The sequence below is a fragment of the Piliocolobus tephrosceles genome, chromosome 10, assembly GCF_002776525.5.
Source record: "Piliocolobus tephrosceles isolate RC106 chromosome 10, ASM277652v3, whole genome shotgun sequence".
Classification (NCBI taxonomy): domain Eukaryota; kingdom Metazoa; phylum Chordata; class Mammalia; order Primates; family Cercopithecidae; genus Piliocolobus; species Piliocolobus tephrosceles.
Genome location: NC_045443.1, coordinates 96,064,096 through 96,086,842, shown reverse-complemented (window position 1 = coordinate 96,086,842; position 22,747 = coordinate 96,064,096). Strand labels below are relative to the sequence as shown.

Here is a 22,747-nt window from a genome sequence, read left to right as displayed (position 1 = left end):
AAGGGGAATCTAAACACAAAAACTAATTCACTTTCTAGGAGCTCTTTAAAAATGGGCTTAAACCTACAATCAATCTCGTATCTGAGTATGTCACTGTATGACAGTATCTTCAGCTGTCAAGCAGTACCTTTCTTAAAATACCAGACTGAAAATAGTTTAATTTTCTGTAATTTAAAAAGTCAGAGCCAGGCGTGGTGGCTCACGCCTATAATCCCAGCACTTTGGGAGGCTGAGGCAGGCGGATCACCTGAGGTTGGAAGTCAGAGACCAGCCTGACCAACACAGGGAAACCCCGTCTCTACTAAAAATACAAAATTAGCTGAGCGTGGTAGCGCATGCCTGAAATCCCAGCTACTAAGGAGGCTGAGGCAGAACAATCGCTTGAACCTGGGAGGCAGAGGTTGCAGTGAGGCGAGATTGCACCACTGCACTCCAGTCTGGATAACAAGAGTGAAACTCTGTCTCAAAAAAAAAAAGTCAGATCTGTGTGAAGAGAATTAGGGTACCCGAAAATCATTTTCAGCTGTCAATCACTTTGGTCCTTTACTATCATTCCAAGAATCAGCCTAACTTGGGTTACCTTGTCTTACAAATAAGGATTAGCAAACTCATCAACATAAAAAAAAAGTTTAGTACATGCTGCAAAAATGTAAGTATACACTGACATTTACTTGCCAAAATAACCACAAATGACTATACATATTTAACTATAATTAAATCAAGTTTTTAGAAATTTAAAGTCTGTTTCCCCAAAAATACAGGAACTTTTTGTGATAAAAGTTGAGACATATGACTATTTGTGAATACCAACTGGAATATTCCACCAACAACGGTCAGTTTTTTTTTTTTTTTTAACGGTCAGTTTTATATTTTTTCCTTAACTTATACTTCATTCTTTCCAACTATTTTAAAGCTAAATCTTTTTTTTTTTTTTAAGTTTTTAAAATAAGTCACAGGCAAATCATGAAGAGTTGGATTTATTTCAACAGTAAATTTGAAACTCTTGCCTTAAGCAAGAGTACTACAGTAATTATACCAGGAACAGACAATTTCCTAGACTGTCAAATATATAAAAGTTCCTTTTGCACTTGCTTCAACACTGATCAACAAGCAGATTCAGTCCACATTTGCTTTGATCTATCTACTGAGTTAACCCAAGCTTCTTCTTCAGAGACTCTGGCATCTCCGGTGGAGGAGGGCGAGGGAGCCTGAAGTAGACCTTCACGGAATCATAGATAAACCACTGTAGTGCAGTCAGGGTACCAATCATGATGATACGGGCAAACAGTCCCTTCCATACACCTGGTTCAAACAGGAAACGCAAATGAAAAAAATGCAACATATCCAAAACCACTGTTCTTTCTTTCAAGAAAAAAACATCATCCTACCTTTAAATCCAAGTCTCTTGAGGACCTGAGAAGCACTGCTACCTTTTTCTTTATTCAACACAGATACCACAGAATCAGCAGGGTGAGAAACAATTGCACAAAAGACTCCAGCTGAAAAAATATAAAGGATCCCATACAGTGCCGGTTAAAAATAAAACTTCACATAGCCAATAATCATTTTTATGACTTTAAAATAATAATTTTCTAGTTCTAAAATAAACATCAGACTCAGGGGGAGACAGGTAGTTATCAAACTGTCTATCCGATATAAAACAGAACAATCATTTAAGGTTTTCAGATTTTATTCAACACTTTCTGTATAAAATTCTTAATAAACTAAACAAAAAAATGGTGCAACAGTAAGATCAATACATTCCCAAGCCTAATAATGATATCCCATAAAACAACCCTTTTAGGAACTAGTTAGCAAGTATTTATGAATCCTAAAAAGCATATAAAATGTTATGGGAAGATAAAACTGCTTTATAGGCCAGGCACATAATCCCAGCACTTTAGGAGGCCGAGGTGGGCAGATCACTAGAGGTCAGGAGTTCAAGACCAGCCTGGCCAACACGGTGAAACCCCGTCTCTACTAAAAAAAATACCAAAAATTAGCCGGGTATGGTGGCAGACGCCTGTAATCCCAGCTACTCAGGAGGCTGAGACAGGAGAATCATTTGAACCTGGGAGGTGGAGGTTGCAGTGAGCCGAGATTGCGCCATTGCACTCCAGCCTGGGCAACAAGGGTAAAATTCCGTCTCAAGAAAAGGAAAAAAAAAAAAAACAACCCAAAATACAAAACATCAGCTGGGTGTGGCAGTGCATGCCTGTCCCAGCTACTTGGGAGGCTGAGGCAGGAGAATCACTTGAACCTAAGGAAGAGGAGGTTGCAGTGAGCTATGATCACGCCACTGCACTCCAGCCTGGGCAACAGAGCGAGACTATGCCTCAGGGAAAACAAAAAAAAACACTGCTTCATAACCTTTGGAATATTTTTCCCTCTCAACAAACACCAATAATGGAAATGATTATTTGTTCATAATTTCAGACAAGTGTGTTCTAAGTAATTCATACCTATGTAACCTGCTACAAATGTTACAACCAGCTGCTCTGGCTTTGAACATTCACTGCGGGGCTTAGGAACCACAAACTTGTACAGTGCTTCAACAGTACGTTCAAAGCAGGCAAACTTCATCATGGTATATGGTATTTGTCTCATCCAGAGAGGAGCAACCCCCTTGTAGAATCTAGGAAATCAGGAGACTTGTTTTACAGAGTTGCATATACTCATCTATCAGAGATTGTCATTATTAACACAAGTGTCCGCACACGAGTCGAGTCCTGATAGTAACAAATGGCAGCAAAAATGCATGTCATTTCTATCAGAACGTTAGACTAACATGCAGGTATATTTCTCTTACATGCCAATGACTCAAGCACCTTTGACTATACAACCAAAAAAGTTGCTGGATGTTTCTTTGACTGGAACCACAAGAAACAAGTTTACAAGTGGAACTCAGTTCAAGATTCATCCACAAAGGTGGATCTAAGGAAGCATGTTGTAGTCATGGAAATTCTTAACTGTGAATAGATCACAAGGATACTAACAAGCCCTCCCTAAAAGTTAATAGTAAATGTTTAGGCCAAATATCAAGTCATTTGCAGACTCACAAATGGTCCTTACTTTAGGGAAAAAAAAAAAAACCCCAGTCCAAGTGTCAAACCATGTCTTATCTTTACCTCTCAAGTTTATGTTCTACATACAGGTAAATAGACATTAAATGTTATAATAGTCTTTTTAAAAAGTCTGGTAGACTTAATACTAAAAAATGAAGTTCACAGCTGGACGCAGTGGCTTACGCCTGTAATCCCAGTACTTTCGGAGGCCAAAGTGGGTGGATCACCTGAGGTTAGGAGTTTGACACCAACCTGACCAACATGGAGTCTCTACTAAAAATACAAAATTAGCCAGGCATGGTGGTGCATGCCTGTAATCCCAGCTATTCAGGAGGCTGAGGCAGGAGAATCACTTGAATCTGGGGGGTGGAGGTTGCGGTGAGCCCAGACAGTGCCATTGCACTCCAGCCTGGACAACAAGGGCAAAAGTCTGTCTCAAAAAAAAATGAAGTTCACTTAAAATAAGTACTTTCATAATATAAATTTTTAAGTGTTTACTTACGCTTTTAGGCCTTCTTCCTTATACATTTTGGGAGCTGCATCCCTCAAAGTGTTGGCATAACCTGGCTGGGTTTGAATTCGAACCTTAGCAGCTTCCATAGGAGCCAGGGCAATGTCAGCAAAGAATTCAGCACTGGCAGAGGCAGCCAAATATAGTGACGTGCGCCAGAGATAAGTATTCTCCTAAAATCCAAAACACGAGGAAGGACGTGAATTGCTGTTGTGTTGGTTTTCAATTGAAGTGACAGTTCTAGAAAACAACTAAGCTTCAGACATTTTATAAAGTAACACACGATGATATGGAACATATATATGGTCTCTCATAACCTCATTAACAAAACACGTAACTACGTCAACAATGTAAATGTTTAAAAGATATCTAGATGTCACGTACAGTTAGCCCTGGAACTACGCAAAGGAGTCCCAGAGCCCTTCTCTAAAAAACTCAAAATCCAACTTACTTAGAAAACAAGATAGTATATTAAAAGGAGAATTGTAATTTAATGAAATACATTTTATTTCTCAACCTGTCTCTGCTGACACAGGCTTATGATTTAAGACATGTTGCTCACTTTGTAGGACCATTTTCTTCAGTGCTAACATAAGGCAGGACAGACAAAAATCTAAGAACCTTTTTGGTCTTAAACACTCAGAATGTTCAATTTCAAAGTTAATTACATACCTCTCCAAGCATGTTGCTATACAAGACTTTAAAGACTTCATAAAAGCCAAACTTGCAGAGTCCCTGCATGGAGTAGCCAAGGAAAGTCGGAGCCCATCCTTTAGCCAAACCACGAACACCATCCTCTTTAAGTGTAACTGAGAATCCATTAAATATGCCCTTGTACTTTTGGGGGTCCACCTTTATTTAAAACAAGAAAAAAAAATTAAATGCACCAAACAGTTAACATAAAAATGTAATCTCATGATTATTTTTGTTTGGGTTCCATAATAAATTTCAGCAACTACACAAAAAGTAAATACAGTAGTTCCTCCCAGGCGCGTTGGCTCACACCTGTAATCCCAGCACTTTGGAAGGCCGAGGCAGGTGGATTACCTGAGCTCAGGAGTTCGAGACCAGCCTGGGCAACACAGTGAAACCCCGTCTCTACTGAAATACAAAAAAGTAGTGGGGCATGGCAGCGTGTGCCTGTAATCCCAGCTACTCGGGAGGCTGACACAGAAGCATCGCTTGAGCCTGGGAGGCAGAGGTTGCAGTGAGCCGCGATCATACCACTACACTCCAGCCTGAGCGGCACAGCAAGACTCCATCTCAAAAAAAAAAAAAACATACAGTAGCTCTCCCTTATCCAAGGGTTCATTTTCTGTGGCTTCAGTTATCCAAGGTCAACTGACATCTGAAAATATTAAGATATTTTGAGTGAGGAACTACATTCATATAACTTTTATTAGTTTATGCTTATAATTGTTTATTATCGTTCATTTGATTACTTTTATAAACGGAAACTTTTGTACATTAAGGTCTAGCTTTCTGTGTTAAACTTAAGTCTTGGAGTGATAGTTAAGAGGGTAAAATTTTCACATACATAACAAAGCTGATTCTTAAGAGATTTCTTACCGCCCAACCCCTTCCCTTTTTTTTTTTTTTTTTTTGTCTTGCTTTGTAGCCCAGAATGGAGTGTCATGGTGTGATCTCAGCTCACTGCAACCTCCACCTCCCACGTTCAAGCGATTCTCCTGCCTCAGCCTCCCGAGTAGCTGTGACTAGTAGCTGCAACTACAGGCGTACCACCATGCCCAGCTAATTTTTGTATTTTCAGTACAGACAGGGTTTCACCATGTTGGCTAGATTGAGTTCTGATCTCAAACTCCTGACCTCAAGTGACCCACCCACTTCAGCCACCCAAAGTACTGGCATTCCAGGCATGGGCAACCATGCCTGGTCCACCTCCTACTTTTTAAAAGCTACTGTCTAGATAATAGATATATCTGTATTCCTAACATATGCTAGTTCTTTAAGTAGCTTATAGCATAAAGTTTTGTGAACACTAAACAAACTAAACCCAAGTTAAAAAAAAAAAGCACATAAACTAAATTCACTTCAGGAGACATGCATAACATGTTTTAGCAAAGGTACATTTCATATCCATTATATTAACTAATGGGGGGGGGAAGCTTATCTCACTATTTCTGCCAGTACTAGAAGGGGTGGTATACATCACCTTCCTCTCCCTCCTAATATTTCAAATTCATTTCTCTTTTAGTTAAATAGACTTCTAATCCTGTTTGGAACAAATAAATTTTTGATGTCTTGTTTTTGTTTCAATCATCTTAATTAAAAGATTGAAATTATTTTAAAATGTTATGTAAATATACAAAAGGCTGACAAAATTTTCATACTAAGACATTAAGAGCATTTTATATAAATCTACATGTGCTCTTTACCTTGGTCTTATTAGTAGATAAAGGACATCATTACTTCACATAATACACAGACTTGTTTACTCACTCTAACACACAGGTGCTTGTAAAATGACTATTTGGGGCACAAGTAAGCTTGAAGAACTCTGGCCAGAAAGTGAAGAGCAGCAGCAAAGAGCCATCTACAGCCAGAGTCTAAGAGTGAATAATTTACTCCAACAACAGAGGCATTTATTGGATTTAAAACACTAGTTAAAATAAAGCCCACAATTTAAAGAAATTTTAGTTTGGTTTCCTACTGAAGTTTCTAGCAGTTGTGATGTCTTCAAATTCTCATTTGGGAAGCGCTTTAAGATTTTATTTAGAGTAAAATCACATGAAAAATACTTTCAATGTTGTCATCTCAATACAAACCTGCATACGGCATTTCACTAAATCCAGGGGAACGACAGCAGTGTGTGTCAGACCACAACTTAAGACCCCACCAAAGCCACACAGTGCATAATACTTCGCGGAGCCAAATTCACAACTGTACTCTGCAGTAAGAGAAGACACACCATGCATTTTAATATAAAACTCATGTTACTGGTCATAAACTTACCTCCTGGACAGTTAGGTTTCCACACAGCTTGTTAGTAGATGACTATATCTTATAACTTAACAGTCAATCATGCTTCAATATGCTCTAGTCCAGCATGCAAAACAAACCTGCATTCTGCATTTAACCAGATCTAGAGGAACCAATGCTGTATGTGTTGTGCCACAGCTAATAATTCCTCCAAGTCCACAAAGGATAAAGAATCTGCCAGATCCATAGTCACAGCTATACTGCTCTGTTTGATTGGAAAAAAAAAAAAAAATCAAGTAAGTATTTCTTCAGAGATGACTAAGGCCACTGGAATGAAAGAAAACTGTTTCCCTGTTAAATAGTATTATCACAGCTGAATAGCTTTGGCCAATTAAGTGGCTTAAAAAAAAAAATTCACTGCCAAAATCAGATCATTTAAAAATTATGAGGGTTCTGTATCTGATACTATTATGATACTATTAACAGCCTGTATTCTGCCATATTCATTTTTAAAAAAGTTTTCTACATTAACGGCTTTTACAATTAAAGTCAAACTTCAAATTATTAACCACTGGTAAGAGCACACTTCAGAGTATAAATGAAACTCAGAAAGATCACCCGACGTGTAAAAGGCTTGCAAACAACTTCAAAGTTTATCCTAGCCACTAACCAATACTATCCCCACTTACGAACTCCTATAACATAAAAACAGATACACATAAATTCCTGCAGTCCAATACATTTAATACACAAATAATGTTAGCTTTAATTTTAAACTGAACGACAGATAATGTAAGTAAGGATTCTTTATCCATACTGAAGACATAACAGAAGCACATGAGTGATTTAAAGAAAAAAAGCTTTCGATTTTACAGGCATAAGGTAGATAACATTCTCAGGACTCCTACAATTCGGTTTTCAGGTTTCTCTGTATGTACATACTTCACTAGGATTTAAAACACACACAACTAAGTTAAAGCTGGGCCCAACCACAAAGAATCGCAAGAGATAATCACACCAAAGGATGCCCACCAATTATCTCCTTTTTATTGCCTATGTAGGGCTGCAAGCTGCCTCCTCCAGTCGCATGAAAACAGGAGATCCAGTTATCTCATGTATAATTAAGTGCTAAAATGACGGACCTGGCGTCGACGAATATAAAATTTAGGAAAGGACTGTTCAAGAAAACTAAGAGCAAATCAAAGGACATGTAATACAGTTAGTAGAACTGTGGGTGGTCAGTAGTTTGGGGAAGAGACTTTACCCAATACTTAGTTGGCTGACCAAGCGGGCTCACAGCAGAGAATATAAGGAGCTAGTCGCGGCCTTTTTTCCCTCGGGGACATGGAGGTCACGAAAGGACACAGGGCCTCAGCCCTTCCACGCCCTTGAGGGAGGGCCAAGGATCTGACACCCGCCTAGGGTGGAAAAGGCCGACATCCCAGGGCAAGCAACTGGGCGCCGTCCTACGGTGCAGCGGGCTGGACTCGTCCTTCCCTGTCCTCCAAGCCGCGTCCAGGCCTCAAACGCTGGGGGGACCACGAGTAGACCACGACTGTATTAGGCAAGATCTGATCTTACCTTCCACGGCGGCGGCTGCCAGGTTGCGAGGGCGGCGTGGCTGACCCGTGGGCCCGGGTGGGTTGCTGCGGAGGTCCCCGAGGCCATCGTGCACCAGCTGCAGATGTGGCGTGTTGAAGGGGTTCGCCCGCGCCAGGTGCGCCACGGACGAGAACATCTTTCTAGGGGAAGAGGGAGCGGCGGTGAGAGGGCAGGCCAGGCGCCGGTTAATGTTACCGGCGCCCTGGAACCCCAACCGGGCCTTTTCCTTCCCGCCTGCGCGCCCTTGAAGAGGTCACGGCGGCCTTCGAAGGAGGCTGCTCCCGGCTGGGCCCACCGCCAAAGCAGCAGCCCCACAGGGTCTCTGGGCTCCGCTCCCCACACCCGCCACAGGGGAAGGCCCGGTCACACTCACTCCCTAAGATGGCGATCACCCAACCACTCCCTTGGAAAGGTTACGGCTCACAGAGGCCGAACGTCCTCCCAGCCCTAAGATGTGTGCCCTTCGCGCGTCGTCGGCGTGACGCATACAGCACGTCACTAAAGCACGCGTCGCCCATTGGTGGAGAAGAGCGCCGAGCCCGTAGCGTCATCGCGTTCTCCTAGCAACCTTATCCCCGCCCCTGCCCACTCCTTCTCTTCCGGCCCGGCTTGGGCGCAGGAGGATTCGTTCTGCGCAGGCGCGCGTTCCGGCTGTATATTTTTTGAGAAGGGTCGGGCTCGGGCTGTTAACCTGCTCGCTTTGTCCCTTCACCTTCAGGTGTCTCTCCTTGACCACAGGCTTCAGGTCGCTTCACTTAAGTGAATCACAGTATCTAGTAGTCACTTAAAAAACAAAACATGAATGCTTGATGATATATTTAGGTGTTGGAGTTAGAGAACATCACTGCAGTATTATGTCACAACTTCTGCCATTACAGTACTTTTTAAAATAAGTTCCATCCATTGACATTAAATATAGGTATAGCCGGGCGCGGTGGCTCACGCCTGTAATCCCAGCACTTTGGGAGGCCGAGACGGGCGGATCATGAGGTCAGGAGATCGAGACCATCCTGGCTAACACGGTGAAACCCCGTCTCTACTAAAAATACAAAAAATTAGCCGGGTATGGTGGCGGGCGCCTGTAGTCCCAGCTACTTGGGAGGCTGAGGCAGGAGAATGGCGTGAACCCGGGAGGCAGAGCTTGCAGTGAGCAGAGATTGTGCCACTGCACTCCAGCCTGGGCGACAGAGTGAGACTCCGTCTCAAATAAATAAATAAATAAATAAATAAATAAATAAAGGTATGTCTGCATTTTTCATCAGACTTCTGGAGAATATTTTAAAAAGAAATGTGCAGCAAGAAGTCTTAGGACAGCTTGCCGCGTTATCACAGTAGTCTATAGAACACGTTGAAACATTGAACACCTGAGGTGTTACAGCGATTAACTAGTGAAAGTGACTGATGGCAGATTGTGCGTGTGTCTGGTTAAAACATTTAGGAAGCTTTCATTAGATTCAGCTCAACAGGGAGGGGCGTAGTTTAGTTGGGGAGAGTTTAATAGGGATTCAACCCGTTAGACTTCTGGCTCTTATATTTTCCCAGCTCTTGACAAAGTAACCTTGGGAATTTACTTCATCTCTGTGAACCTGTTCCTTAAATGTAAGATTGGGGTGGGACTGGCCTCACAGGTTCACACTTGTACAATCACACATGGCCTTACACTTAGTTTAATGCTCTGCTGATTTTGAAATTTTTCTTTTCTTTTTCTTTTTCTTTCTTTCTTTTTTTTTTTTTTTTTTTGAGACGGAGTTTCACTCTGTCACCCAGGCTGAAGTACAGTGGCGCGATCTTGGCTCACCGCAAGCTCCGCCTCCCAGGTTCACCCTATTCTCCTGCCTTGGTCTCTGGAGTAGCTGGGACTACAGGCGTGCATGATCACGCTTGGCTAATTTTTGTATTTTTTGTAGAGACGGGGATTCGTCATGTTGGCTAGTCTGGTCTCGAACTCCTGACCTCAGGTGATCCACCCACCTCAGCCTCCCAACGTGCTGGGATTACAGGCCTGAGCCACCATGTCCAGCTTGAAATTCTTAATATATGTATGAACAAGGGGCCACACATTTTTTAGTTTGCACTGGACCCTGCAAATTAGGTGGCTGGTTCTGGACTGGAGTAATACTTACCTTGCAGAGTCTATGAGAACTCAATGAGATAATGTCTAAAAGTCTACAGAAGATGTTCCCTAAAAAAAGTTAGCTCTGAGGCTGCAGCAGCATGGCAGTCTCTTAGCAACACTATCCCAGAACCAGCCCTTCTGGCCCAACTAAAGTTCCAGGAAGAATTCCAGAGTAGAGGGCACAGGAAGGGAAGTAGTGACAGATAAAGTTAAAAAAGTACACTAGCACCTGATTGTCCAGGGCCTCACATACCAGACTGAGGAGTCTAATCTTATATAGACAGGCAGTCACTGAAGGGTCTGGACTTTCTCTATTTTTTGGTTGATTCAACTTTATAGTGCTTTTCTAATTTAAAAATCTTTTGTCATGAAAAAAATCAAATATTATGTAAAAATATATGACTGTAGTGAATCTTCCTATTCCCTTCCCCCAGCACCGGATAATACTGCCCTTTGCTGCATAGTTTTTCAGCTGGAACAGCTGGTACCCTTCACCATGGGGCTGCACATGCTTGTGGCCCAGAACGCAGAGAAGTTGATCTATAAGATCCAGTGGTAACTGAAGGAGCTGCAGGCCCAACTCCTACGCCATGTAGGAGCTAGTGACCTTCAGAATGTAATGACTGTTGCTCCACTTTTGCCTTGCAAACTGCACAAATTTCTCTTATAGCTAACTCTAACTGAAAACTATGCAGGGAAAGGAATCTAGGAAATATGGTTCTAGCCTAGCTAAATTGACACAGTAAAAAAACACCACCAGGCTTTGCAGACACCGCTGCCGCCAGGAGCCCTGTACTATCAGCCATGGTCAACCCCACCGTGTTCTTTGACAGCAAGCCGTTGAGCTGTGTCTCCTTTGAGCTGTTTGCAGACAAGTTTCCAAAGACAGCAGGAAACTTTCATGCTTTGAGCAGTGGAGAGACAGGATTTGGCTATAAGGGTTCCTGCTTTCACAAAATTGTTCCAGGGTTTATGTGTCATGGTGGTGACTATACACGCCATGATGGCGCTGGTGGCAAGTCCATCTACGGGGAGAAATTTGATGACAAGAACTTCATCCTGAAGCATACAGGTCCTGGCATGTTGTGCATGGCAAATGCTAGACCCAACACAAACGGTTCCCAATTTTTTATCTGTACTGCCAAGACTGAGTGATTGGATGGTAAGCGTGTGGTCTTTGGCAAGGTGAAAGAAGGCATGAATATTGTGGAGGCCATGGAGTCCTTTGGGTCCAGGATGGCAAGACCAGCAAGAAGATCACCATTGCTGACTGTGGACAACTCTAACAAGTTTGACTTGTGTTTTATCTTAACCCCCAGACCATTCCTTCTGTAGCTCAGGAGAGCACCCCCCTCCACCCCATTTGCCCACAGTATCCTAGAATCTTTGCGCTCTCGCTGCAGTTCCCTTTGGGTTCTATGTTTTCCTTGTTCCCTTCCATACCTAGCTAGATTGCAGAGTTAAATTTATGATTATGAAATAAAAACTAAATAACAACAGCAACAAAAAAAGTACCAGAGTCTATCTGTTGCCAACACGGCATCAATGAACACCTCTTGTAATCATATTTAACTTCCAGATAAAAAACAAAAGAGCTAAATCAGGCTTCTACCTAACATGATGCAGCTGTCCCTTGGACAATTGTGAGCAAGCTAATTCTACCGAAAAGAGTATACAAAGTCCTTTTATCCATCTGTGGGTGATGTTATTGCAGCAGGTATGGACTAAGACAAGGGGCTTGGCCTCCTTAACATTCAAGAGGCTCTGGGCCTCCAGCCTGACACAAGTAGGGAAATTGCCTGAAGGACCATAACTCTTCACTGTGGAGATTCAAATCAGACCTCTGTTCACCAGATCAGGAGTCTTTTCACTTATACATAACTAAATTATTAGGCTGCTTATTTATTTTAGTTCTAAGGATACCACGATCCATTAGGCAATGCCAAAGATCTCTACAGATCAAACCATTCTGACTATTGCTTCTTTGTCCATTATAGTAACTATACCTGACTGGTCTTTGGTGAGGAAGATCACCCTCCATCCCAGAATCTCATTGAATTTAGGGAGCCCCAGTTTGATGATAGCAATTCCCATCATCATTCCTGGTTTACAGTGAATGGCTACCACATACAATGCTGGGGCTTTTCTTACAAATGTATTTCTCATGCCCTTGATAAGGGATTGTCCTTTGGACTCTTAAGATAATTAGGAGGTGGATGAGCATATCTTAAAATAATGAATCTATTCTAGCATTGTAATCGCTCTAAGCTTTTGGACACTATTAATAAAAACAATTATTCTGACACTTGTTAAAGACAGTTGGCAGATTTTATTCAGGACTATTACGATAGATGTAGGAACTGCTGCAATAGGGTTTTGCAATGGGCGAGAGAGATTGGGCTCCACTCCAAATGCAACAAAAATAATCAGGAATTTATTGTCAAGGAGCAGGATGCAGGGAGAGTGCTGATGTATAGAAAATTAATAAAAGGGGCCCAGCATGGTGGCTCACCCCTGTAATCCCAGCATTTTGGGAGGCCGAGGCAGACGGATCACAAAGTCAGGAGATTGAGACCATCCTGGCTAACATGGTGAAACACCGTCTCTTCTAAAAATACAAAAAACTTAGCCAGGCCAGGTGACACACACTTGTAATCCCAGCTGAGGCAGGAGAATCGCTTGAACTCAGGAGGTGGAGTTTACAGTGAGCTGAGATTGCTCCACTGCACTCTCGCCTGGGCGACAGAGCAAGAATCTGTCTCAAAAAAAAAACAAAATTACTAAAAGGGTAGGATAATTTGTGCTAAAGAAATCTAATAAGATTCTTGCTGAAGGCAAGTCAGAGTGATCAGATAGCACCCGGGGGAAAGTGGAAGATGAAGAATTTGATCAAATATGGAGGGTGATCAGATATCAAGGGTGAGGGAGTCTTGCTATGACTGGACTTTCAGTGGACATTCCCCAAGATGGGGCCTAGTCAAAAAAAGTTTCAGAGAAGCCTGACTAAAGTTAGATCAAGGAGAGTCTTTGTCAATACCTTCCTATTTGGTATACCAAGAATGTCTGGCTTTTTAATTTCATTTAGTATAGGCCACCATTGAACTTAAATTTTAGCCAGACCATTAGAGTCACTCTCAGCCATTTGAACTAAAACAACGAATTGAGACACTCTGTGTACTGTACCCAAATTAATAAATTTGGCTTGATCTACTATTATATTCCTTCTATTTTAGTTATTGCTGCCTATCAAATTACCCCAAAATAATGTGAGGGCGATCTGGCTGTGACGTCTGTCACCCCATCAATGGTGAGGGTTGATTCGGCTGATATGGCTGCCTAAGCTCATGTCCCCTTCTTCCCTCACTGCTCCACGTGCGTCCCTCCCAAAGATGTGGCTGGGTCGAAGAAGACGACCTTCCCCGATAGAGAAGGACCATTCTTCAGTCAAGGGTATATGAGTAGCTCTGATCCCCGGGTAGAACCTCCAAACAAGCTTTAAATTATCCCAAAACTAATAGGCATACAGCAACAAACACTTATCAGCTCACATTTTCTGAGGGTCAAGAAAGTGAGTGTGGCTTCGTTGAGTGGTCCTGGCTCAGGATCACTCATCAGCTGGGACTGGGGTCTTTAAAGAATTGACTGGGGATGGAGGATCTGCCTCCAAGCTTTCAAGACTTGGCTATTGGCAGAAAACTTCAGTTCCTAGACAAGTGGTCCTCACCGTAGAGCTGCTCATGACATTGCTTCCTCGGATTGGGTAAATCATGAAAGAAGGAGAGCAACCAAGGCAGAAGCTGCAGCATCCTTTATAACCAAATCTCAGAAGTGACACACCATCACTTCTGCTGTATTCTATTGGTCACAGAAACCAATCCAGATACAGTGTGGGAGAAGAGGTGGGGATCTGTGGGGCCATCCTAGAGGCTGACTACCACACAACCCACCCAACATTCTTAGTCTCCATCCCCACACATGTTGCCCAGGTTTCTATCAGTAGAAATCTTGGCCGGGCGCGGCGGCTCAAGCCTGTAATCCCAGCACTTTGGGAGGCCGAGATGGGCGGGCAACAGAGCAAGACTCCATCTCAAAAAAAAAAAAAAAAGAAAAAGAAAGAAAGAAATCTTCCACGCTTTGTTTTTGTTTTTATTTTTTTGAGACAGAGTCTCACTCTGTAGCCCAGGCTGGGGTGCAGTGGTGCAATCTTGGTTCACTGCAACCTCCGCCTCCCAGGTTCAAGTGATTCTTCTGCCTTAGCCTCCCTAGTAGCTGGGATTACAGGTGCATGCCACCATGCCTGGCTAATTATTGTATTTTTAGTAGAGACGGGATTTTGCCATGTTGGCCAGGCTAGTATCAAACTCCTGATCTCAGGGGATCAGCCTCCTTCGACCTGCCTAAGTGCTGGGATTATAGGCGTGAGCCACCATCCCCGGCCCACACTTTTTATCTTACCCTCTAGGGTCTTCTTCTGTAATGGAGTCAAGAAGTGGCCGGGCGCGGTGGCTCAAGCCTGTAATCCCAGCACTTTGGGAGGCCGAGACCGGCGGATCACGAGGTCAGGAGATCAAGACCATCCTGGCTAACATGGTGAAACCCCGTCTCTACTAAAAATACAAAAAACTAGCCGGGCGTGGTGGCGGGCGCCTGTAGTCCCAGCTACTCGGAGGCTGAGGCGGGAGAATGGCGTGAACCCGGGAGGCGGAGCTTGCAGTGAGCCGAGATCGCGCCACTGCACTTCAGCCTGGGCGACACAGCAAGACTCCGTCTCAAAAAAAAAAAAAAAAATGGAGTCGAGAAGTAAGGAGAGGTGATGACAGTAGGTTTTATTTATTTATTTATTTATTTATTTATTTATCTATTTATTTATTTTGAGATGGAGTTTTGCTCTTGTTGTCCAGGCTGGAGTACAATGGCACGATCTCAGTTCACCACAACCTCTGCCTCCTGGGTTCAAGCAATTCTCCTGCCTCAGCCTCCCGAGTAGTTGGGATTACAGGCATGCGCCACCATGCCCAGCTAATTTTGCATTTTCAGTAGAGACGGGATTTCTCCATATTGGTCAGGCTGGTCTTGAACTCCCAACCTCAGGTGATCCACCTGCCTCAGCCTCCCAAAATGGACAGTAGGTTTTAAAAAGAATCAGGAGATCCCGCCAGGCAACCACCTCAGGTGAGGCCATTACAGATTTCACATGGACAGGAATAAACTGGAGCCCACAAAGAGAATCTGGATCCTATGGGGATAAACTAGACTGAGCATCTGTCTCTTACCACCTACACCTCAATGAGGCAGGTGCCTGCAGGAGTCTGGTGCAGGTGCTTATAGGAGCCATGCACTGCACCTGCATCTCATCCAGACTTGCAGAAACTGAAGAAGATCCAGTAGGAGTTGCGAGAACTCTAGACTCAGCTGCTGCCCCCAACCAGGGTGAGCCAGCAGATAAGCAACAACGTGTGTGAGATGTGCCTAGTGTCCTAGACTGACCTTCAGACTGCAGTGGCTGCTGCTTCACTTCTGCCTTCCTTATCTTCACAGATTTCCCTTGTGACCAATCCTAACCCAGAACCATATTTGAGAGGTAAAATCAAGGTTGTTAGAATTTGAGATGGAACTTTGCCAACAGACATGTGTAAACTTAGAACTAGAGGTCAAGGATGCACTTGTAGATTTTTTTTTTTTTTTTCAGATGGAGTTCCCACTCTTGTTTCCCAGGCTGGAGTGCAATGATGTAATCTTAGCTCACTGCAACCTCTGCCTCCTGGGTTCAAGCGATTCTCCTGTGTCAGCCTCCTGAGTAGCTGGGTTTACAGGCATGCACCACCACGCTCGGCTAATTTTTGTATTTTTAGTAGAGATGGGGTTTCGCCATTTTGGCCAGGTGGGTCTCGAACTCCTGACGTCAAGTGATCCACCCGCCTCCACCTCCCAAAGTGCTGGGATTACAAGCGTGAGCCACTGTGCTCGGCCACACTTGTAGATTTAAGGATCATTTCTAACATGGAGAATAACAAGAAAATCCTTAAATACTTCCTGGTATAGCTCTAGTAAATTATGCAAGGTAGACCAAAGCCCCTCATGATAACCCTTTTCATATCTACCCTGAGGGAAAAAAAGAGAAATATCCACTAATACCTTGGTTATTGTCTTTTTTGATTATGAGTCTTGTTTGTTTTGTTTTGTTTTGTTTTGTTTTGTTTTGTTTTGTTTTGTTTTTAGACCGACTCTCGCTCTGTCACCCAGGCTGGAGTGCAATGGGGTGATCTCAGCTCACTGCAACCTCTGCCTCCTAGGTTCAAGGGATTCTCCTGCCTCAGCCTCCCAAATAACTGGGATTACAAGTGTGGGCTACCACAGCCAGCTAATTTTTTGTATTTCTAGTAGAGATGGGGTTTCACCATGTTGGCCAGGCTGGTCTCGAACTCCTGAGCTCAAGTGATCCACCCACCTCAGCCTCCAAAAGTGCTGGGATTACAGTCATGAGCGACCGTATTCAGCCTGTTTGTTTGTTTGTTTTTGAGATGGAATTTTGCTCTTTCGCCGAGGCTGCAGTGACATGGCACGATCTTGGCTCGCTGCAACCTCTGCCCCTGGGTTCAAGCGATTCTGCCTCAGCCTCCCGAGTAGCTGGGATTATAGGTGCGCACCACCATGCCTGGCTAATTATTGTATTTTTAGTAGAGACAGGGTTTCACCATGTTCGCCAGGCTGGTCTTGAACTCCTGACTTCAGGTGATCCGTCTGCCTTGGCCTCCCAAAATGGTGGGATTATAGGCGTAAGCCACTGAGCCCAGCCTTTTTTTTTTTTTTTTTTTTCTTTAATGGGGCCATAATTTCCCTTCTAGACAATGTTAGAAAGACAAAATGCTCCTATCCTTTTTCTGAAGGGCATCCTAAGTTCAGCCTTGAGAGCAGATCCGGCTCTGGGACCGAGATTCAGACTCTTGAATTCATCCACATTTGTGCAAGGGGTTGAAAGCAATGAAGTTATTCTTGCATATTCAGGGACATTGTATTTTTTATTTATTTTTTGTTTTGTTTTGTTTTGTTTTGAGACAGAGTTTCGCTCCTTTTGCCCAGAATGGAGTGCAATGGTATGATCTCGGCTCACTGCAACCTCTGCCTCCCAGGTTCAAGCGATTTTCCTGCCTCAGCCTCCTGAGTAGCTGGGATTATGGGCACCCACCACCACGCTGGGCTAATTTTTTGTATTTTTAGTAGAGACAGGATTTCACCATGTTGGCCAAGTTGTTCTTGAACACCTGACCTCAGGTGATCCACCCGCCTCGGCTTCTCAAAGTGCTAGATTACAGGAATGAGCCATAGCACCCAGTGGACATTGTATTTTACAGGAAATAATAGACATGTGAATTCTTTTACCCAGTTTCTTCCTTCTTAATATCTTGAAATCTTCTTTCTGCCATCGCAGTCATAAAATAGTGTTTGTCCGCTAGTGGGGAAGCATATCTAGATATGACAGACCCTAAAATAGTCCCTACAGAAGGTAGATGCATATGTGGCAACTTTAGTCACTCAGTGATTATAATCCATAAGCTTAAGAGAGCTTTTGAGTGAGGCCTGGCCATCACAAGTAAAGGTTCCCAAATCTGATTTCCCATTAAAGCGCCTGCCAAGACACAGATGGTTTTAGGCTTCAAAAGGTTCTATTTTACTGAGGTTGATGAAGTGTCCTAGAATCTCCCATTTTTAAAAGATCCCCAGGCAAAGCTGGACGTGGTGGCTTACGCCTGTAATCCCAACTCTTTGGGAGGCTGAGGCAGGTGGATCATCTGAGGTCAGGAGTTCGAGACCAGCCTGGCCAACATGGTGAAACCCTGTCTTTACTAAAAATACAAAAATTAGCCAGGCACGGTGGTGAGCGCATGTAATCCCAGCTACTTGGGAGGCTGAGGCAGAAGAATCACTTGAACCTGGGAGGCGGAGGTTGAGGTGAACTGAGATCACATCATTGCACTCCAGCCTTGGTGACAAGAACAAGACTCCATACTCCTTCTCAGAAAAAAAAAAAAGAAAAAAGAAAAAAAAAAAGATCTCCAGGCAAAAGATCCCAGATTTGATAATCAACTATGTTTTGAAACCAATGATCCAAGGAATTCCAAGATCAGCATGAGTGACATAGCATGTGGAACGAGCTTGAGAGGGGTGTCTCTCCTGTAAAACGAGATAGCAGTTTAAATTACCCAGTTTGCCATAAATATAAAAAGTACTCAGTTAAAAAAAAAAAAAGAAAGAAAAAAGAAATTTGCCGGGTGCAGTGGCTCATGCCTATAATCCCAGCACTTTGTAAACCCAAGGCCGCTGGATCACTTGAGGTCAGGAGCTTGAGACCAGCCTGGCCAACATGGTGAAACCCCGTCTCCACCAAAAACACACACACACACAAAAATTAGCCGGGCGTGGTGGTACATGTTTGTGGTTCCAGCTACTTGGGTGGCTGAGGAAGGAGAATCACTTGAGCCCGGGAGGTGGAGGTTGCAGTGAGCCGAGATCTTACTACTGTACTCCTGCCTGGGCAGCAGTGAGATTCCATCTCAAAAAAAAAGAAAAGAAATATCTGACCCAGAGCAGTGGCTCATGCCTGTAATCCCAGCACTTTGGGAGGCCGAGGTGGGTGGATCACCTGAAGTCAGGAGTTTGAGACCAGCCTGGCCAACATGGTGAAACGCTGTCTCTACTGAAAATACAAAAATTAGCCGGGTGTGGTGGCAGGTGCCTGTAATCCAAGCAACTCACAAGGCTGAGGCAGGAGAATCGCTTGAGCCTGGGAGCGGAGGTTGCAGTGAGCCAAGACCATGCCACTGCACTCCAGCCTAGACAACAAGAATGAAACTCAGTCTAAAAAAAAAAAGAAAAAAAAGAAATATCATTGAAAAAAGTGAATCAGAAACGAGGCAAGGTAATGTCACATATCTTGAAAAATTTGATGAGGGCCAGGTGCGGTGACTCACACCTGTAATCCCAGCACGTTAGGAGGCTGAGGTGGGCAGATCGTGAGGTCAGGAGATCAAGACCATCCTGGCTAACACGGTGACACCCCCATCTCTACTAAAAACACAAAAGATTAGCCAGGCGTGGTGGCACATGCCTATAGTACCAGGTACTCGGGAGGCTGAGGCAGGAGAATGGCTTGAACTCAGAAGGCAGAGGTTGCCGTGAGCCAAGATAGCACCACTGCACTCCAGCCTGGGCAACACAGTGAGATTCTTTCTCAAAAAAAATTTTTTTTGATGGAAGATTTGGGAGTTTGCTTTATGACAGTGGCTCCAGGGTAATTGGAAAAGAAGTTAGAGACATGTTTTGATTGTTAAGATATTTATTGTCACATGATTATTAAAATATGTAAATATGTCTAGGAAAAATAGAAGCAAGACAGTCTTTAGATTTCAATAATTAAAAACCCAGTGTATTAGCCAGGTTAACCTGGGCTATCTATTTAAAATTACTGAATATTTACTGAGCATCTAGTTGACAGTACTGTGAATATTTTCAAAGTTCTCTTTGACGTCTCTTTTTTCACGTTGTCTTCCCAGTAATCTCCTTTACTCCCATAGGATCAGCTTTCATCCTTAATGGGAAAATTCTCACTTTTATTTTTCATATTTTTGGGTTTTATTTATTTATTTATTTATTTATTTATTTATTTATTTTTATTTTTTTGACGCAGAGTCTCACTTTGTCATCCAGGCTGGAGTAGAGTGGCGTGATCTCGGCTCCCCACAACCTCCGCCTCCCAGGTTCAAATGATTCTCCTGCCTCAGCCTCCTGATGGCTAGGATTACAGGCATCCACCACCACACCTGGCTAGAAGTAATTTCAGTGCTACAGAAAAGATGCAGGAATAGTACAAAGGATTTCTGTAACCCTTCACCCAGGTTTCCTGATGTTAACATTTTACTATATTTGCTTTACCATTCTTTGTCTCTCTGTCTTTCCCTCTCTCTCTTCTCTCTTTCTATTTTCCATTTATATACATATTTATAATAAATATGTACACATATACACATAGAGACACACACATATATGCCTATATATACAGATTGTACTCATATAAAAACTGTATACCTACACACACACACACACACACACCTATTTTTTCTGAACCATTTGAGAGTTAAGTTAAATACATGATGCGGCTTTACCCTTAAATACTTTCCTAAAGGACCAAGCACAGCCATCAACACCAAGATTAACATGGATATAACGCTACTAAATCCTCCACATTTCCTAATAATGTCCTTTATAGCAAAACAAAATAAAACAAGACAAAATTACTTCTTTTAGTCTACTATCCAGTCCAGGAACACACGTAGTGTTGATTTTCATGTCCCTTTACCCTTCTTCAGTCTGAAGCAGTTCTTCTAATCTTTCTTTGCCACTCGCGACCTTGGCATTTTTGAAGAGCACGGGACATTTATGTGGGAGAATGTTACTCAATTTGGGTTTCTCTGATGTTTTCCCATGATCAGATTTAGGTTATGCATTAGGCAAGAATATCATAGAAGGGATGCTTTATTCTTCTTGGCATATCACGACAGGAAGTACATGATATTGATTTGTTCTATTACTGGTGAGGTGAACATTGATCATTTGATCAAGGGGTTGGCAGCCGGGTTCCTTCAATGTATAGTTACTATTTGTCTGTGTTGTTTATAAGTAATTTATGGGGAGATACTGTGAGACCATGTAAGTATTCTGTTCAGCAAACTTTCACCCACTAATTTTTACATCCATCAATGATTCTTGCCTGAATCATCTAGTACTGTGATGATTGCCAGGTGGTAATTTTTTTACTCCATTAGTCCTTCTACATTTAGAAGTTGGTATTCCACCGTAAAGAAGTGCCTTTCTTTCTCCACATTTATTTAGTTCATTTTTCATTTATTTTTATCAGTATTGATTAATGAATCTCAATTTAATTCAATTGTTATAATCTAACACTAACATTATTTATTTTGATGCTCATATTGTTCCATATTTGGCCAGTGGGTACCCCTTTAATCTGATCCTTTATTTTTTTGACAAATCTTTCTTTTCTTTTCTTTTCTTTTTTTTTTTTTTTTTTTTAGGAGACAGAATCTTGCTCTGTTGCCCAAGCTGAGTGCAGTGGTGTGATCATAACTCACTACAGCAGCCTTGAACTCCTGGGCTCAAGCTATCCTCCTGCCTTGGCCTCCCAAAGCACTGGGATTACTGGCGTGAGCTGTTGCATCTGGCCCTCATTACTTTTTAACTACTTCCTTACTTCCTAGCACAGCAAGAGGTTCCTAGCTAACCTTATACTTTTTTCTACTCCCCTCAGCCTTGGAATCAGCCATTTCTCCAAAGTGCTCTTGTCTCTTTTAGAGAATAGCATCTGTAAACCAAGATCTGGGACCAAAGTATGCTCATTGCTTTTGCAAGGCTGTTGCCTCTAGGCTCTTTCAGGGAAGATATACACACACACACACACACACACACACACACACATATACATAATGCACATACAGTTGTCCCTCGTGTCAGTGGGGGATTGGTTCCACCACTGCCCCCCACCACCCTCCTGCTCCACAGATAGCAAAATTTGCATATATTCAAGAAGACCCTTACATAAAATGGTGTAGCATTTGCATATAACCTACACACATCCTCTGGTATATTTTAATCATCTCTAGATCGCTTATAATATGCATTACAATGTAAATGCTATGTAAATAGTTGTTATACTGTATTTTTTTTGTGTTTTCTTTATTGTTGTATTGTTATTTTTTATTCCTAATATGTTTGACCGTGGCTGGCTGAACCCATTGATGCAGAACCCATGGATGTGGAGGACCAACTGTCTAATGTGCATATCTACTTCTACATCTATCTATCCTATCTTTCTATCCTATCTATCTACTTATCTATCTCTGTCTATTGCCATCTATTACTCTATCGTCTCTATCTATCATCTATCTCTCTATATCTATCATCAGTCTCTGTCATCCATTTCTTTCTTTTTTCTTTTTTTTTTTTTTTTTCTTTTTCTTTTTTTTTTGAGACAGAGTCTCGCTCTGTCGCCCTGGCTGAAGTACAGTGGCGGGATCTCAGCTCACTGCAAGCTCCACCTCCCGGGTTTACCCATTCTCCTGCCTCAGCCTCCCGAGGAGCTGGGACTACAGGCGCCCGCCACCTCGCCCGGCTAGTTTTTTGTATTTTTTAGTAGAGACAGGGTTTCACCATGTTAGCCAGGATGGTCTGGATCTCCTGACCTCGTGATCCGCCCGTCTCGGCCTCCCAAAGTGCTGGGATTACAGGCTTGAGCCACCACGTCCAGCCCCTTTCTTTTTTCTTTTGAGACAAAGTTTTGCTCTTGTTGCCCAGACTGGAGTGCAATGGCACAATCTCCGCTCACCGCAACCTCTGCCTCCTGGGTCCAAGCGATTCTCCTGCCTCAGCCTCCCGAGTAGCTGTGATTATAGGCATGTGCCAATATGCCGGGCTAATTTTGTATTTTTAGTAGAGATGGGGTTT

At 42.9% G+C, this 22,747-nt stretch overlaps 1 protein-coding gene and 1 non-coding gene across 3 annotated transcripts; both read right to left on the bottom strand.

Annotated features, from left to right (window-relative positions):
* Positions 1 to 961: 961 nt before the first annotated feature.
* On the bottom strand, positions 962 to 8,640 carry SLC25A3 (solute carrier family 25 member 3). Of its 2 annotated transcripts, none has more exons than XM_023232363.1 (8): positions 8,492 to 8,640; positions 8,098 to 8,258; positions 6,363 to 6,484; positions 4,249 to 4,428; positions 3,568 to 3,749; positions 2,463 to 2,635; positions 1,389 to 1,499; positions 962 to 1,302 (listed from the first exon to the last, which is right to left on the bottom strand). In XM_023232363.1, exons 2-8 carry the CDS (start codon positions 8,252 to 8,254, stop codon positions 1,142 to 1,144), a joined length of 1,086 nt encoding a protein of 361 aa, XP_023088131.1. In that variant the 5' UTR covers positions 8,255 to 8,258; positions 8,492 to 8,640; the 3' UTR covers positions 962 to 1,141. The 2 variants fall into 2 exon arrangements, with proteins under 2 accessions (XP_023088131.1, XP_023088218.1); XM_023232450.1 differs by having other exon boundaries at positions 8,098 to 8,254; positions 8,492 to 8,603.
* On the bottom strand, positions 2,707 to 2,949 carry LOC111539128. The gene has a single exon (XR_002730590.1). It is a non-coding gene; the product is annotated as a small nucleolar RNA SNORA53 (small nucleolar RNA).
* Positions 8,641 to 22,747: the final 14,107 nt, after the last annotated feature.

What these genes read in the sequence shown, in the direction of transcription:
- SLC25A3 (XM_023232363.1), bottom strand. Translation starts at nt 8,254, where the DNA reads ATGTTCTCGTCCGTGGCGCACCTGGCGCGGGCGAACCCCTTCAACACG. An exon ending in TAGTGAAATGCCGTATGCAG is followed by an intron (nt 4,429 to 6,362) that starts GTTTGTATTGAG and finishes TTTTAAATAAAG; the next exon opens with GTGGACCCCCAAAAGTACAA. An exon ending in ATTTGTAGCAGGTTACATAG is followed by an intron (nt 1,500 to 2,462) that starts GTATGAATTACT and finishes ATATTTTTTCAG; the next exon opens with CTGGAGTCTTTTGTGCAATT.